The sequence below is a fragment of the Citrus sinensis genome, chromosome 4 (genome assembly GCF_022201045.2).
Source record: "Citrus sinensis cultivar Valencia sweet orange chromosome 4, DVS_A1.0, whole genome shotgun sequence".
NCBI lineage: Eukaryota > Viridiplantae > Streptophyta > Magnoliopsida > Sapindales > Rutaceae > Citrus > Citrus sinensis.
This window is the reverse complement of record NC_068559.1, coordinates 2704579-2722518: the sequence shown is the minus strand read 5'-3', so window position 1 is coordinate 2722518 and position 17940 is coordinate 2704579. Positions and strand designations below refer to the sequence as shown.

Below are 17940 nucleotides of genomic sequence, written 5' to 3'. Positions count from 1 at the left end.
TGAGTCAAACATTAACTGTTTATATTCACCCGCATCAAGCTATTTTTTAGCTTCATCACTCTACTCATATCAGCTTATTTAGCCCTGGATTTACGCTGCCGTTAGAGTTGGAATTTTGTAGGTTGAAATCAACATACATATAATCTTGGCCTATCATGCTGCAGAAGAAGTGAGCTCCTGAGACTTGTAGGTAAAAAATTCTAATATTTGGTTTGCATTAAAACAAAAACTCATCGACGTTTTTGGTTTAATTTGATTCTATCTTATTATCAGTTCGGAAATTTCACCTGGGGTCAGTTCGGAAATTTCACTAGGACTAGCCCCGGGCCCAATCTGAAGAAAGTAGATAAATAATCTATGATACGGAAAAAGCTGAACATCGAAGATCTGGAAATTAAAAGGCAACACATGGTGACTCGGAGTAACCTACAGCTGTAATCTTGTACAGACATAAAATGACAAGAGGTTAAAATTTCTGCATTGTGCAGAGGCAAAAAAATCTTTTTTCAATTCACAGTAACAGTTCCGTTCTAATTCTAAGATCATATATCATCAAACCATCAATAATATAAGTGCAGAGGCAAAAAAATCTTTTATCAATCACAGTAACAGTTCTGTTCTTAATTCTAAGATTATATCATCAAACGATCAATAATATACAATTTGTATTGGGAGATCAGAAACAAGTCTTCCAATAAAAAAAATGTGGGATTGGGTATAATCATCTCGAATAAGAAAGTAACTGTATCTTTCTTTTTTGGAAGTAAGTACCTGTATCTAGATATGCATGTAAATTACAAGAAGCATTTACATAACTGATGGGATTAAAAATTATGTTTTAAGTCAGATTCCCAAAGCAGAAAATTCCGTCATTCCCAGTTCAGCGCAAAGCGGGTTAAGGCCAGGTTCTTCCAAAAGGCTAAATGCAGTATATCCATAGAAAGAGTGGTACAGATCAGGCAGATCCCCTGGGCACTTACCGAATCCACCATACTGGTGCAGGAACAAACACGAAGAGAAAATTCAGCAACGATTTTACTAGCTAAAACAAAATCTAAAATCTTTATCAATTGCAAATTATATAGTTAGATGCAACTTCTTTTGTATGCGCCCCTTCAGAAATAGGTTGTTAACATTCCAAGGGCATGGCATTCCATTTACCCTTTTTTTTTTTAAATTTCAACCTCTTTTTGCTAAGGTAATATTGACAGCAAAATAAGATGTTTCCCGTGCACAGTGAGTGACGAATCCAATCCGCAGATAGCAATAGCTATCTACTGACTTTATTCTTTGAAATTGATAAAGCACTCTGACAGGCTTTAAGCACCACTCACACCGTCTGATGTGAGATACTAATTCATTGGCAGGCATAAGGCATATAGAATGATCAATCAAAAGATAATCAAAAGAACTTTAAATTCAATGATTAACAGTGTAAAGGAGATGTAGCAGCACCTGTGACTGACAAGTTAGCAAAAATCCACGTAAAGCTTCCTTGTCAATTAAGTTGTAGCCACCCAACATCCTCAATACTGACCCTATCCTGCATAAGCAAACCATCCTGACAAATGTAGAAAATACCCAACTTATGTAGGGGATTTTTAAAGGTTCTCTCAAACCTACCAAAATGCATAACACGTGTCACTAGGCTTGTTAGCTCTACCTTGAAATCCACCATCCGCCGCCTGCCTCTGTACAAAAAGAAAAATAGAGAGAACAACATTACCTTAACAAAAAAGTAAAGGCTAAATTAACAAAGATTAAGCATGCAAATGAAATTAGCATGACAAACAAAGATGTTGCCATTTGTTTCAGAAGCAAAAGCTCTTAGTGGTATTTATGCAGTCAATTGTCTCTGCTTAAATTTTAAAGCCTAAAAGCTACATTTCATAGTATAATAAAGTTTCTAGATATTATGAGGAAGATAAACCTGCAAGCACCAACTTAGTAGCAACGGCAGGTCAATAATTGAAGATGACGTATTTTTAGAAAGAACATTGTCTTCAATGAATCCCATCAAACGGAGAGATGCGACAGCACAGTATGTACCACCCCCTGAGCCACTAAGAGGAATACTTTGGTAAACATCATGGAAAAGAATAAAGCTATGGGAATCAATGAATCCATAAAATAGAACTCCCTTGTCAAAAAAATTATTTCTTCTTTCCTTCTCAGAAATGCAGAGAAATGACAACATCCGAACAAAGAGATTACCAGGAGGGGGATTAAAAAGGAAAAATAAAACAGTATAAGCAAACTAACACCCCCTTAATAGGAGAGCCAATTGTTTAGCAGGGTTATCAAGAACAGTAGTACAAAAAGAGTTAGGAAATTTGTTGAGAGAAAAATATTAACGTTGACAAAAACTCATTTCAACTCACCATGTGATTCTGAACCAGGAGTCAAACCAAACCCACCGTCATATGACTGTAATAACAGCATCAGAGGTATGTCAGCATATATACAAAGAATATGTTGCACGAACTAGAGATAGAATGCAAAAATATGATTGTTGAATGGTGAGGACAGAAAGAAAAGATCCACCCAGGAAAAGACAGACCTGGCAATTTAAAATGTACGCCTTTGCTCTCTCCCGGTCCATGCCACTCCAATCCTCCAACAAAAAGCAGATAGCAGCTGCATAGATCAATTATACAATGATATTTCGTTAAATGAACTAAACAGGAACATTGTAAATCCATAAATTTTTCATTTCTTACCAGCACAATATACAAACCGAAGATCCTTCTCTGCTCCAAAATGGATCGGCATAAAACTGCAAAATGAAGAAGAATAAGATGTGTTATTATTTCATTCCATGAAATGCTGAACCAGTCTAGAAGCAATTTTCTTAAATAGAAAAATAGGAAGATGTGTTTTAAGAGAAACGAAAAGAGAAGGATGGAATTAGGTAAGGAATTAAGTTCAAATACTAACAGGATTTCAGCTAAATAAAATTTCATTTTAGCATAAGCACGTAGTTTTCTCTTCCTTCTTTGCTGGAAGCAGAAGCAAATAACTTGCATATCTATAATTAGGACTGTAAATCTATTACTAAGCCTTGAAAAGGAATATGCAATATATGCTGCAGCGGTCATGCAACATGAAGCCATGCACTTTCATAATTAATACAAATCATAACAAAATGGTTTTATTTTATACTTTATTCTGTTAGGCCACAAGTGCGTTTCACATATGCAAGGCGCAAGGGTAATTCTGGAAATACCCATCGTGGCTGACGTGGCATTAAGTAGTATAGAGAGAGGAGTTTGTTATGCATTTCTGTTAGTAATAAGTTGATGGTTTTCGGTTTTGATAATTTGTTAGAGTTTTTTCTGTTATTCGATTTTGGCGTAGAAGTGAGGAGGTTATATGGGAGGAGCTGGTTTTTTGGGGAGGGGATCCAGGGAATTATTTTGTAGTGAGCTTGCTCATTTTGGGAGAGATACCAAGCCTCTCGAATGCTTGGGTGTTTTGGGTTTATTTCTGTTGATAAATACAAGTTTCCCTACTTCCAACAACACTCTGCTCTCTACTGGGTTGTTTATTTAACCATTTCAGTTCTGGGCTTATCATATTCTTTAAGGATAATGGTTGCAAAAGAAAGAAAGGGAGTGAGCAAAAAATAATTCTATCAAGAACGTACATCAGTCCAGAAACAGTCATTGTCAAGTATGGTGAAGTTTAGAGCATACCTCCCATCGTGCTGTTGAAGATTTCTCATTGATGTCAATATTGATTTGCTGTCAATGTTTGCAAAATTATAACCAACGGCCTTTAGTATGGCTAGGGCACAGTACGTGCTTGCCAAGTTACTACCATTGTGCATCAAAACCTACAGGCGGATCAAACTGAAAAATCATATCCAGAAAGCATAGGAATCCAAAACCTAGAAATTTAAATTTCTTTTTCTTGAAAGTTAGTGGTTAAAATAAGCAGTAAGTCATTAACATAAAAGGATGGCACATAACAAATCTCTTGTACCCCATTATCATCTGGATGGAGCTGAGAACTTCGAGAACCGTGGAATCCATAGAATTCTCCTGCAGCCAAACAAAGTTCATCACACATGTTCTTTCCTTTTGATAGATAAGAGAATATGCCAATGGTGGCATGGTGCTTAAACCAGACTACCAGAGCAACTGAGCAAGCCTACCGCTCACTTGAGAAGTACCAATAACGGGGAAAACTAAAAGCCACACATTTACATAACAACTAAACATCATACAAACTATAGTGCCCAAACTCCAGGCAATCAAATAAATTTCATAAGCGAGCAGGGCTAACCATTCGTCAGGTCAGCTTTATTACTTGGGTGAGCTTGCAGTGATAAAACCCAATCTGACACCGCATCCTTGTCAACCTAGTACATCAATATGTACATCAAATCAGAACTCTGATTAATCTTAAATCAACAAGGTTATAATAAAAATAAAGAAAAACATTGCTGACTTTTCCCCCTCGGTATGGCCTAAACACAAGCTGATCTCTGACACTATAAATTCATTAGACACCTACTCTGAAGATACTTTGATATATTTCATAAACATTCCTTCATTGGCTGATATTTATAATTCAAAAACCTTCCTTAAGAAACTACTTGTTATTTAGGCAAACTAGAGGGGTTGCCAGTCAGACAACAAATGTGGTATCCTTTTCATTATTGGCAACAATTACCAGTAAAATTTATAATTCTTCCAATTATTTAACAGGAAATCATTTTGAAATAACAAGACATACTATTAAATGTTAAAAACATGCAAACAACAAAAGATCTAACATTCAAAATTACAATTTACTTTTTAAAACTTTCCCATGTTTTCTCAGCAACCAATCAAAGCATACTAAAGAAAAAGGGAGCATTTCACACAATCACTATCCTAACAAGCATTAATTATTGAACAAATATGATGTTAATAAGTATAAAATTGAGCTACATTTTCTTTCTTTTTCTTAAAGATTCCCAATCATAGCATTTGCAAACAACAAAAGATCCAACATTTAAACCAAATGAATATCTTTAAGTTTTCCTACATTTTATCAGCAACCAAATAAAGCATATCAAAACAAAAATGCAATCATTCAAATAAAACACTAACTTAAGAATTACTACCGAACATATATGACTTAAAAAAAATTAAATCAAGTTTTTTTTTAATTCTTTTATTTTCTTAAAGATTCCGACATTGTCGTGGGAATTCAACAGTGGTAAGAAGGTAAATACACGTACGCGATCTAAGGCACCGAGGAGGCAAAGGCCGGAGATGGCAAAGTGAGCGAGAGTGATGCGGTTGATCTCCTGGTACTGGTAGTGATGCGGCAACGATTCGTACATCATCATCAGGAACGCCACGTGTTGCTGCCTGTTGAATTGTGATGATGAACCATCTGATGCTGCTTGTTCTTCTCCGTCTGATGAAGGTGATGATAGCCGGTCCCACTCATTCTGTGTAGCTGGTTCCATTTTCAGAGCCGAAGAGACAAAGACTTTGAAGCTGGAGGAATTTGCTTCAGCTATGAGCCTATGACTCAACGATACATGAATGCCAGCTTGCTAAGTACAGACCCACTATTTCAAATGTCCAGAATGCGACAGAATTTAAATTAAATCACCTAAATACCCTTTCATTTCATCCAATTTTATATTTTCAAATTGTGTCCTAGACTTTCTAAACTTATATTCCTTTAGATAGATAATGTTTACTTGTTGGAGTATGATTGCAAAGTGTGAATCCCTATCGTTTCAATGTTTACTTACTCATTTATTTTTAGAGTGAGACGTGGAATTTTCACTCTAATAAAAGAGGTGGGGGTGAAAATCTACTCCCACATTTTTCTTTTTTACTTTTCTTTTATAATATAATTTATATTTATTAAAATAATATACTATTACATTTACTTAAAAATAATAATATTAAACTTATTTAAAAAATAATATTATCATATTCGTAGAGAATCGATAATATTACTATATAGAATTGATAATATTACTATATACTATCTTTGTTTGATAATATGATATTATTATATTTATTTAATCTTAATAGTACTATAATTATTTAATATTAATAATTAATAATAATAAATAGCTTATTTTAAGAAAATATTAATTTTGTACTATATTACTAATAATAATGTTTTATTTTTATTACACTTATCAATAATATTTAACTTACATAAATAGAGTTAAAATTAATAAAAAATATGATTTACATAATTAAGAATATTAATAATTATTATTAATTTTTGTAATTAAAAATAATAGGATCGAAGAATAGGTGTGTTTTAAGCGGTACGTGGCGTTGTGATTACGCTACGATGCAGGTATTTCACTGCCTTAGAGAGTCATCTCAGAGCGTTGATCTGACTTAGAACAGATCAGCCCTTATCTCGCACGCTATGCGTGTTTCCAGCCGATATACCAAATTCTTTAAACAAATAAATTTAAAATGTTTTAAACAAACCTAGGCAACACAAAGGCTCATAGATAGTACTAGATCTGGATCTTAAAAATAGTACTCTGATTGGATGGAGGGAGAAGAAAAATACGACCAAGGGGAAAGATCAGGTCTCTACGCCTTGGAAGAACGTAACAGTTTTATTTTTGATGCAGAAGATCAACCAAGGCCGCAACTGTAGAGCATACTTATACATACAACCTTAGGTCTATAAATTACAAAAATTTAAACATACATGCAAGGCTTTTAAAATTAAAATTATTACAAACTTTGAATGAATTACATATGCTTTTAAAATAAATATCAAACGCTTACATGAGTTGCTTGAATCCAAAAGCTTTATAAACAGAAAGTGTTTCAGAGAAGGAGATAGAAGGGAAAATCAGAAGACAGGAAAATTTCCTCTATGTCTTCAATTCATGTTTTCCCAGGGGAAAGAATAAGAGAGAGAGGGAGTTCTAAAAGAAGTGCCGAGTAGAAGACGTGCCTCTTCCCAGTCTTCCAACCCTCTTTTAAACAAAAATTGCTTTACAAAAGAAAATGCTACAACAGGTCTTCACATGCGTTGGTGGAGATTGGGGCCATCAACAGTAAAAGCAGTATGTGCTTTGAAACGTGGGAGACAGCATCATTTAAGGCATCTTCTGCTTTGTAAACTTTAGGAAAAGTTCACATGGGAGCAGTAAAAATGACTTTGAATGGCTCCAAAAATCCGTCGGTGGAGGAGAGAAATGTCTTCACAGCTTTTCCCGTAAAGGGTAGTGAGTGAAGGAAGACAAAATCTCAGAAAATACGGATACAAATAAAAGAAATGTTTATTGTTACAAACAAGGAAAATGCAAAACAAGAAAGTTACTTTTTTTTTTTTTACTTACAATGCTTTAATGGAGACAGGATCCCGAAGCAATCATCTTCGTTCTCATCTCCAAGGGAAATGAACGGCTCCTCTTCTTCTGAAGAACTGGCAACGGATGGTTCAGATCTCGAGGCAAGGCGCTGCTGCATTACTTTAAAATATTCCTCTTCAGTCTTTGCACTGGCCAATAGTGATTGAGCTTTTGATCTTTGAGCAAGGAATGTGTTTTGGGCTTTGACATCTTCTATACTTGGGGCAAGGAGACCTTTTGAAGAAAGCCAGGCCTGGACCGTGGCTTCAGACAACTTTGATTGTTCGTCAAACTTGGACCACTATTTGACTTTGAAATGTCTTTGAAGGATGAGTTGGGTTTCTTGTGTATGGTATTAAAAATTCCACATCCAGACCCAATGAAGAAAGAAATTTGTACAAAAACAGAGAAAATGAGGAAACCTCTTCTCGGACTTGTTCGTCAAACTTGGACCACTATTTGACTTTGAAATGTCTTTGAAGGATGAGTTGGGTTTCTTGTGTATGGTATTAAAAATTCCACATCCAGACCCAATGAAGAAAAAAATTTGTACAAAAACAGAGAAAATGAGGAAACCTCTTCTCGGACTCAGAAGGAACATAATGAGCTTTAAAAAGGTTTAAACAATTTATGAAATTTAGGGTTAGAATGTCTGGGTTTGACTCAAAGTAGTTCCACCATTGTTGGAACTAATTTGGAAGGCTTTGTACGGTTATTTTTTAGTTGAAGAAAAATAACCAAGAATGGGTCTTTTTGGGGTTTTGAATAAAAAACGTGTTGAACCAGGCCTGTTGTTAATCCTAGTAAGAAAAAAGATAGGCAATGGTTTAAACGCATTTGGAAATTGGCGGGAAAGGTCTTTGGTTTGTGGAGTTGGTCACCCCACTGTTTTGGGCTCAAGACTTTTAAGATGGTGGCTATGAAGTAAGCCGGCTCATGATGAGATTCACTAAGAAAGAAGTGTTTGAATTTTACAGACTCAGTGAATTCAAGAATGCTTTGGTAGAAAGACTGGGGTTTTGACAAATCCCATGGTTTGAAAAACCAGCCTTTTGGAAAAATCTTTGTGATGGCTTGAAATTGATCAGAGTGATAAAACCCGTTTTCCATAGATAAAACATTTTGATGATATGTTTTATTAATCCGATCCGAAGATTTTTGTGAAAGCTTCGATTGAGAAACAATAATTTGTGAAGAAGAGCTTTCACAAGAAATAACTTCTTTAGAAGAAGAAGAAGGCTTTGCAATTGCTTTAGAAACAGATTTTTCTTTCTCAAGAACTTGAGAAAGAGCTTTATTTTAGGAAATGCTTTGTAAAGCTAACATAAGCTCAGGGGACTTTGTAATGGAGTTCATCCATTCTTTTACCTGCTTATCGGAGGCAATGGCTTTAGACTGTGCTTCTTGCTCCTCGACCATGTCAATCCATAATTTAATAGGCATGGCAGAAGAAAGTAATTTGTCTTTAGAAGGGGTTAACTGGGTTTCTTTAGAGGTTGTTTGTGGTGCAGAGTCTTTAAGAATGGCTTTGCCTTTGTCTTTCTTTTTGGGCGGCATTATCTGTTTTGAATAAATTCCCTGGTTAGAAAATCAGGGATAGAATTTGTATCTCCTTTAATAAACTCAATGTCAAAATCAAAAACACTTAAAATGGCTTGCCAACGTGCAAAAATTTGTTTTGGTGCAATGTTTTGAACATCTTTTTCTAAAACATGTTTTGCAGCTTTGCAATCAATTCTAAGTAAAAATTTTTTATTTAACAAATCACTTTGAAATTTAGATATGCATAAAACTATAGATAAAATTTCTTTTTTGATAGTAGAATAATTTCTTTGACATTCATTTCAATGTGCAGAGACATATTGTACTATCTGTTCTTTATGATTATCAACTTATTTTAGTATTCCTCCATAACCTAAATCTGATGCATCAGTTTCAACAATCTTAGGTAATGCAGGATTTGCAAGAAATAAACATGAAATATTTTTAATAGAATCCTTTATCAGTGTAACAGCTTTAGTGTGCTTATCAGTCCATGCAACATGATGTTTCTTTAATCTATTATGCAATGGCTTTGAAATCCTATTGATGTTTGGACAGAAATCAAGAACATAATTTAAACTACCTAGAAATCTCTGTAATTGAGTTTTATCTAGGATTTTATCGGGAAATTTATCTGCAAATGCAAGAGATCTTTCAATAGGTGTTATGGTTCCTTTGGAAATATAATGACCAAGGAACCTGATCCTTGTTTGGAACAAGGAGATTTTAGAACTAGAAATGGCTAGACCAGCCTTCCTAGTGGCAAGATAGAAAGTCTTTAAATGCTTGAAATGTTGATCAATTGTTTGGGAAAAGATCAACACATCATCAATATAAACAATGCAAAATTCAGAGAAAGGATTATAAATATCATTCATAATCCTTTGAAATTCTGAAGGTGCATTTTTTAATCCGAATGGCATAACAGTCCATTCATACTGTCCAAAAGGAACAGTAAAAACAGTTTTATAACGGTCTTTGGGATGAATTTGAATTTGCCAAAATCCAGATTTCATATCAAATTTTGAAAAAATGAATGCGGAATGTAGTTTCTGGAGCAAATCTTTTTTATTAGGTATGAGATACCTAATTCATTTTAATGTTTTATTAAGGGGTTTGTAATTTATGACTAATCTGGATGTTCTTCTTTCCATTTTAATGCTTTATTAAGGGGTTTGTAATTTATCACTAATCTGGATGTTCCTCTTTCTATCTCAGAATTCTTGTTGACATAGTAAACGGCACAAGACCATGGAGACCTAGACTTGACTATGAAACCTTTAGATTCTAAATCTTTTATTTCATCTTTGCAATGTTGTTCCAATTCCATGTTCATTTGGATTGGACGGGCTTTGGTAGGTATTTACTTTTCATCAAAAGAATTTTTATAAGGCAAATCAACCAAATGTTGTTTTGTATTCCAAAAAGCAGATGGTAGATCCGCACATATTTCTTTTTCAATGAGGTCTTTAAAATCAGAGTTTTTTTTTTACAAATTCATTTTGTAACTGGATTTCGATTCTTTGTAAATTCAAATCTTTTTTTAAACAAATCAGGTCATTTTGTTTTGATTTGAGAAGTGTATTGATTTGGTTCTGATAAATAGAATAGGCTTTAACAATATTCAAATTTCTTGTTTTAGGTTTTTCAATAAAAGGAAAAACAAGTTTTTTGATTTTTTCTTTAAAAGATATATTATCATAGTCGACAGTATAAGGAGTAATGAGATTGATAAAGGGAGTTCCTAAAATGACAGTATGGTGTATGTCATTTGTAAGAATAAAAGAAGTCCTGAATTCAAAACCATTGTTATGAATAGAGGCGTCAACTTTAGATTTGAAATTAAGTTTTGAATTATTAGCGGCAGAAAGTCTTTCATTCGTTTTCTCATGAAACCTTCTTGGACAATATCTTCTTTAATGCAATTTAAATCAGCACCAGTGTCAAAAAGGGCAATGGTGTCAATTTCAAAATCTTTAGATAAAATCAAGGTAATTTTAATCAAATACTTTCTTGTGGTGATTTGCTTTGAAATAAACAGAAAATCATTGGGTATAGATTCAATGTTTTCAAGACTTTGTCCTCCATTATCACCATTATCAAATTCTGATTCTTTATCAGAATTATCCTAGAGTTGTCTATATAAAAGAAGTTGAATGATTTCAGAATCATTCTTTTATTTTTCTTTCAACTCTTTTATATCAAATTTTATTTCTTTAATCTCTCTTTGAAGGTCTTGGATATTCGGAATTGTTTTCTTTGTTTTCTTTTCATCCAAGATTTTAGTTAAGTCATATGTACTCTTTTTAATGGTAGGGGCTTTAGAAGTTTCTGCTTTATCACATAATTCTAAGGTTTTTAAAAGCTTATGAAGATACTCCTTTTGAAGAGTAGGGTCAGAAATGTGTTTAACTAGCTCAAGAAAAGTTTATTGTTCTTTAGTCAACACATTGAGTTTTTTTTTCTTTAAATATGATTCTGTATCAGAATCACTAGATACAGATGTATCTGAGTCAATTAACTCATCAACCTGTAGAGGCTCACTGTTTCCCGACATGGAAGACTCATAGTCAGAAGACTCTTCAAGCAAATGGGCCACTTTAGAGAATATCTCTTCATCAAGGCCAAGTTCATGGAGCTTTCTGCTCATTCTACAGAATTTTACGGTATGACCTTTCTTTCGACATTTGAAACATGTGGCTTCTTTGTAATTGAAAAGAGCTTTTGATTTTGCTATGGTATCTTTCTTTTTAGAGAAATTAGGTTTCTTATAAGGCTTCGATGGTTTCTTATAGGAAAGTTCTCTAAACTTGTGGAAGGGTTTCCTATGGCTTTTAGACTTGTAATGTTTCTTGTAAGGTTTCGAAAAACACTTACCATTACAATCCTTAGAAGTGGAGGCTTTAAATGGGTCATAGTTAAACTGTTTACAAAAACTACCTAGTTCTTACTTAGACTGTCTAAGCTCTCATTTTAATGATTTCTGTAATTTCAAGTCCTGACAAATCTTTAAACATTCTTTGTTAATAAAACTAACAAGTTCACCGTAGGTGAGCTCATCATAGGGAATACGGTTGTCATAAAGGGCTTTAATAGAATTCCTAACCTTTTCTCCTAATAGGGTAGGTAAACCTGCAAGGAATTTTTCCTTCCAAGTTATATGATTTGTATCATCCCTAAGGAATAGTTTGGTAAAGAATGTGGTTTTGTAGCTTTGGAATTCACTAAGCTTCCTACAGCTCAGGTTGTGTAGTAACTCAGCATTCTTATCCCTAAGGTGTGAAGGATCACCTATAAAATAAAAGGATATAGTCAGAATCAGGGTAGCAACTGCATCCTGAATTGGACTATTGAATTCATCACAGATATGGGCTTCATTCTTATCTGTTTGAATTGAATTTAATATATCTAATTGTTGTTGTTTGGTGAGGAGATGATCCCACCATCCTTTAAGCTAACCAGTAAAGCCAATAATGAGAATCTCTGCTATGACTTTGTCAGAGGTTCCCTGTTGGGTTTTATAGGCATTAGCTGCCATGCTCATCTGTTATAGTACTCCTAGGATATTATACTCAAACATACCATCTATGTTCCATTCATAGACAGAAGAGGCATTAAAACGAGATTGGTTTAAGGCACTCGGTCTGTTGTATATGGCTAAGTCAGGTGGAGAACTATCAGTAGGAAGGGCTAATTCCCAATGGATTTTATTTGTTTTAGGAACATGTTCTTCTTTAAAGGCTTCTAAGTCAGAAGAAGCTATAGACATTTGGTCTTGTTCTAGTATATTAATTTTGCTGGATTGGGTACTATCTGGAGCTATTTGGATTTTACTAAAAAAGGAAGAAAAAGCTTCTACTCTATCTAGTTGTTCTCTAATGACTTTAGCAAAATCTGATTTTGACTCTTGAACTAACTTTTGACTAGTCTTCGAGACTTGGAAGGGTTTGAAAATAGGTTCTTTGAGTTTCTTTTTAGAGTCAGTCTTTGACGTAATACTAGGAGAAACAGCTATGGTTGACTTTTGGAATTAGTTTTCTATCCTAGTCAACTGTTTTCCTATTGTATTCAGATTGACATTACAGAAATTATTCTGTTGAATAATGCTATCTAAATCTGTTTCTAGATCTTTAGGTTTATGGATTTTATATGGTGAGGCTTTTATCTGAACATGAGGTTCACCATGATCAATGGTTAGACTCCTAAGTGGAGGATGTTCAGATTCTATAGTCCTATCACTATTAGAAAGATTCTATTCAGTGATTTTTTTCCTAACAGTAATGAGATTTGATTCTTTAAAATGATAAATGGTTAGATCTTTAGGTTTATGGATTTTATATGGTGAGGCTTTTATCTGAACATGAGGTTCACCATGATCAATGGTTAGACTCCTAAGTGGAGGATGTTCAGATTCTATAGTCCTATCACTATTAGAAAGATTCTATTCAGTGATTTTTTTCCTAACAGTAATGAGATTTGATTCTTTAAAATGATAAATGGTTAGATCTTTAGGTTTATGGATTTTATATGGTGAGGCTTTTATCTGAACATGAGGTTCACCATGATCAATGGTTAGACTCCTAAGTGGAGGATGTTCAGATTCTATAGTCCTATCACTATTAGAAAGATTCTATTCAGTGATTTTTTTCCTAACAGTAATGAGATTTGATTCTTTAAAATGATAAGTAATTTTGTTATCCGAAGCATACATCTCAAACCAATCAAAAAACAATATATGAACTTTATGCAAATTTACAAACTCATAATAGACTTGTTGTATCTATTTTCTTTGGTTTAAGAAATGTTTGAAAAATCAAAGTCTTTTTTCTTTATTAGTGTCAGAATAAAAATCATTGTGAAGAAGAGTTTTATCTAATTCAAAATCTTTTTTAATGACACTAATTACATTTTCTGTGACAACAGAAAATGTAGGAGAAGTTGAAGGAGAATGTTCATTCTCTTCCTGTCTTTGTTCATGTTGACTGCTAGTGTAGATTGGGTGTGGAACACTAGTGGTATAGTCAACAGAGTGAATAGAGGAACTAAATATATCCGATGTGAAAAACCTAGGTTGACTCTTTACTGGTTGGAAAGGGAGATTTATAACGGAAAGAATCTTTGAAAATTTCCTTTCTAATGAAGGAATACTTGAGCATGAATCTTTATCAGAGAATCTAGATGATGTAGATCTCCTAAAGGATAGTTTGACTTTACCATCTGAATACTGAGTCACATTTTGTAACTTTGTATTTGGCTCAAGTTGTTTAGGAATCACTGGTTCAGTGGCTCCTTCCAAGATCCATTCTTCATAGAGGTTGACATCCTTCCATTGGATTGGTCTAGGAATAACTGTATTGGCTTTAGACAAGTTAGTCTGCAAGAGAAGAGTTTCATCGCTTTTTGACTGGAATTTATGTCACGTATTGGTAAACGCAGATATCATGGCTTTGTGGGATATTCTGAAAATTAGGGCAATCGGTACAGATCCTTCAAGCATGTGATAGTTATGGGTCTTGATCTGTAATATTATGTTTTTCAGAATGTTTTTGTCTTTAAGGGAAACTGTTATATTTGGATAACAACTAAAAGAAATGGGTCCTTTACAGAGGCTTGATTCAATACTGCTAAGTAAAGAATCATTAAAAGAGATGAATCTTCCATCTCTAAGGACAACTAGGATTGAAGTATTCAATCCTTTTTTAGTCAATGGTTTTATTCCAACTTGGATTAAACCAATGTGAACATAATTAAAATGCTTTTCTTTTAGATTTTTTAAAGACTGTTCTAAAAACAAGTAAATTGTTTCAAAAGGCTTTGAAATGGTTATGTCACGTTCTTCAGTTTTTATGACATAATCATTCTTTAAAAAATCAAGCTTTTTTGTTTTGTAAATCATTTCTTTAGAAATCTTTGGAAGTTCCCAACAATCAATTGCTTTATCAAAGTCTTCAATTATGAATTCTTCTGAATTCACAACATTCTTTGAATCACTAGTTCTTCCAGAAGAAGAGATAGAAAAGGATGATGCTCTACAGAGTAGAGAATCCATGGGTAGGAACCTATAATCTAGTTTTAATCCTACAAGTTTGGCTACAATCCAAGGCTAAGAATTGATTTTACTGCCCTTCAGCCAAATCGAGACTTACAACCAAATACTACCAAGGCATCAGAAGTAACACTCACAACACAAGTAAAATCTTAACTAAACTATAAGTCTTTATACCATAGAGTCTCTAAACTATATTACACTATCCTCCCCTTGGCTCTGATACCAGAAGGTAATAATTATTATTAATTTTAATTACAAAAATTAATAATAAAATAAAATAGTTTATTTTATAAATATATTTTTATTCACTTTGTAACTAAAAACTATAATTTTTTAAATAAGGGTAAAATTAAAATTTAAAACTAGTCACTCTAAATCCAAGATAATGTAAACACATAAATAAAATTATGATTTTTATTCCACACTCTCATTTCAGTGTAAGTAAACAACCTATATGTACTTCCACTTCATACTCTTAATTTTAGGATTCTCGCTTCTTAAGATTCATAATTCAATCCCAAAAGTAAAAGCTACCTTAGTCCAATAGTCCTGAAATATGACATTTTCACATACTTGTATTTTATTTATTTATTTATTTTTATTGTGGTATCATTGAACAACCGAGGAGAAGAGATAGGATGTGAGACAATTTTTTTTTTAAATTCAAGATTTCTAGTTTTACACTTATTAAATTTTCAAACTTCTTGACCCGAGATTTGTCTAAAGCTCTATAAGTTGAAAATCCTAGTCTATGATCTAGAAACAAACATTCTAATACGAAACTTATTTTTCAAATATCAAATATTAAGGGCCTGTTTGGTACTGTTTTGCAAGCCATGTTTTCGTTTTCATTTTTATAATACACACATAAAACATGTTTGGTGGATTTTTTTCACAAAACAAATTACAAAACACAAAATCCAGATTCATTATTATAACTATACAACTGAAAACAAGTTAAACATGTTCTTCAAATTTTACAAACTAAACCTAAAAATGAATTAAAAAACAACAAAGAAATCGTGACCCTGTAGCCCTTACTTTTCTCTTCACTGCAGCTCCCTCTTTCCCCTCAATTTTCTTAATCCAGTTGCAGCAAATCTCTCTCTTGGTCGCTCTTGGTGTGCTAGCCACTGCCGCTGCTCTTTCTCCGCCGTAACCACTGCTGCTCTGACTCCGTCCAGCTGCTGCTACTCCGACTCCGTCCAGCTGTTGCTACTTCGTCTTTGCTCTCTCGGATCTGCACTTGCTCTCTTGGATCTTCGTCTACTGCTACTTCGTTGTCACTTGCCGGTATTTATTTTGTTTATGAGCTGAAAATTTTAAGAGATGATTTGAGTGATTTTTAATTCTGGAAATTTTTTAGGTTGTTCATATGTAGTGACAAATTGTTTATTTATGAGCTGAAATTTTTCCTCATTTATTTTAGAGATTGTGAAATCTCAATTTGTGTTCAAAAAATAATAATTCTATTTCCAAGTTTGATAATGCAACCTAATTTTTTTTTAAAAAAATCCTTCACAGATTTGTGCGAAAAGGAAGAAAAAGAAATGCACGAGAAAATAATCAAATTGTAACTGGCAATTTGATTGCAGAGTAGAATTGAATTCATTTTTGCATAAACTCCCAAAATCTCTTTTCATAATGCCAAATCATAATCAAGAAGCTTCCTCTCATACGAAATTTTTATAATGAATAAATTTATATTGATATATTAATTCCAAAATTAATAATTTTGTATAAATCACTTGATGAATTTGTGGGTCTTAAATTGTCTTGGAAAATATACCCTTTATGCTAGAGATCTTTGATATTTCCACTATTTTTTATGAAGAAAATAGACATAAGAGTATGAGAGGAATCTTTATTGGATTAAAATGGGTGTTTGAAGTAAAACAAAAAATTTCATTGATGAGTGTTGTGAGAAATTGAGTTTGTTAAGTATTTTAATGAATTCAAATAAACTTCACCTCGTACTCAATAATTCCACATATCTCAAATGATATAACTAGAGTATTGTAGATTAATCATATTGGGGGTGCACCTAGAGGTCCTCAAGAATTGTTTAATTATAGACATTCATCATTGCGTAATGTAATTGAGCGATCCTTTGGTGTTTTAAAAGCGCGATTTTTAATTTTAAGGGACATGCATAATTATAGTTTACGTAAGCAACATCTAATTCCAATTGCATGTTGCGCTTTGCATAATTTTATTCGACGAGAAAATGCAAGTGATAGGTTATTTGGGGACTTTGATGTGTAAGATTTGATTACCAACGATGAAGGAGACACTAGTAGGCCACTTATTAATATTGATTTATCTCCAGGAAGTGTCGCAGAGATGAATGCTACAAGAGATGAAATTGCAGCTTTTATGTGGCATGATTACATACGTAATGCATAATGTGTATCATGTAGTTTTTTTATAATTATTTTGTTTAAATCATGTGTTATAATATATATCTTAATTATATAGTGTAAAAACAATGACAATGTCAAACTTCTTTTTAATTAATGTTAATTCTTAAACTTTATTATCATGTAATTTTTTTATATTAAATTTGGTTAAATTATTTTGTTGTATTTGTGTGTATTAGCTAAATAATTATTTTATGACTATAAATATAATGTAAATGATTAGTAAAAACTGTTTTTGAAAAAAACATTACCAAACACATATTATCTGTTTTTATCATTTTCAACTGTGTCTACCAAACGCATATTACTGTTTTCAGTTTTAAAATATAGGATACAGAAAATGATATCAGATGCATATTTAAATTCAAAATACAGTAACTGCAAAACACCATTTTTATTTTCGTTTTTATTCTCAGAAAATACAGATTCAAAAACAATATCAAACAGGCCCTAAATTTCTGAAAAAATGATATGTTGTCCATACATTTAAATATACTTCATCATATTTTATAAGAAAAAGGTATTAAATAAAAAAAAACTCAACAATTATAAATTCAACACTTTTATCTATATAGTTGTAAGTA

The 17940-nt window shown here is 32.9% G+C and overlaps 1 protein-coding gene across 2 annotated transcripts; it reads right to left on the bottom strand.

Moving 5' to 3' along the window:
- Positions 1 to 549: 549 nt before the first annotated feature.
- Positions 550 to 5550, bottom strand: LOC102616419 (geranylgeranyl transferase type-1 subunit beta). Of its 2 annotated transcripts, none has more exons than XM_006486027.4 (11): positions 5231 to 5544; positions 4288 to 4363; positions 3985 to 4043; positions 3696 to 3835; positions 2721 to 2776; positions 2561 to 2637; positions 2382 to 2427; positions 1931 to 2055; positions 1624 to 1691; positions 1456 to 1543; positions 550 to 993 (listed from the first exon to the last, which is right to left on the bottom strand). In XM_006486027.4, the coding sequence occupies exons 1-11, from the start codon at positions 5462 to 5464 to the stop codon at positions 844 to 846; spliced, it is 1119 nt and encodes a 372-aa protein (XP_006486090.1). In that variant the 5' UTR covers positions 5465 to 5544; the 3' UTR covers positions 550 to 843. The 2 variants fall into 2 exon arrangements, with proteins under 2 accessions (XP_006486090.1, XP_052296126.1); XM_052440166.1 differs by having other exon boundaries at positions 766 to 993; positions 1456 to 1538; positions 5231 to 5550.
- Positions 5551 to 17940: the final 12390 nt, after the last annotated feature.

Coding starts and splice junctions, on each gene's coding strand:
- LOC102616419 (XM_006486027.4), bottom strand. CDS start 5,464: ATGGAACCAGCTACACAGAATGAGTGGGACCGGCTATCATCACCTTCA. Junction 1,692..1,930: donor TACTAAGTTGGTGCTTGCAG/GTTTATCTTCCT, acceptor CTTTTTGTACAG/AGGCAGGCGGCGGATGGTGG. Junction 1,544..1,623: donor GACACGTGTTATGCATTTTG/GTAGGTTTGAGA, acceptor TTGCTTATGCAG/GATAGGGTCAGTATTGAGGA.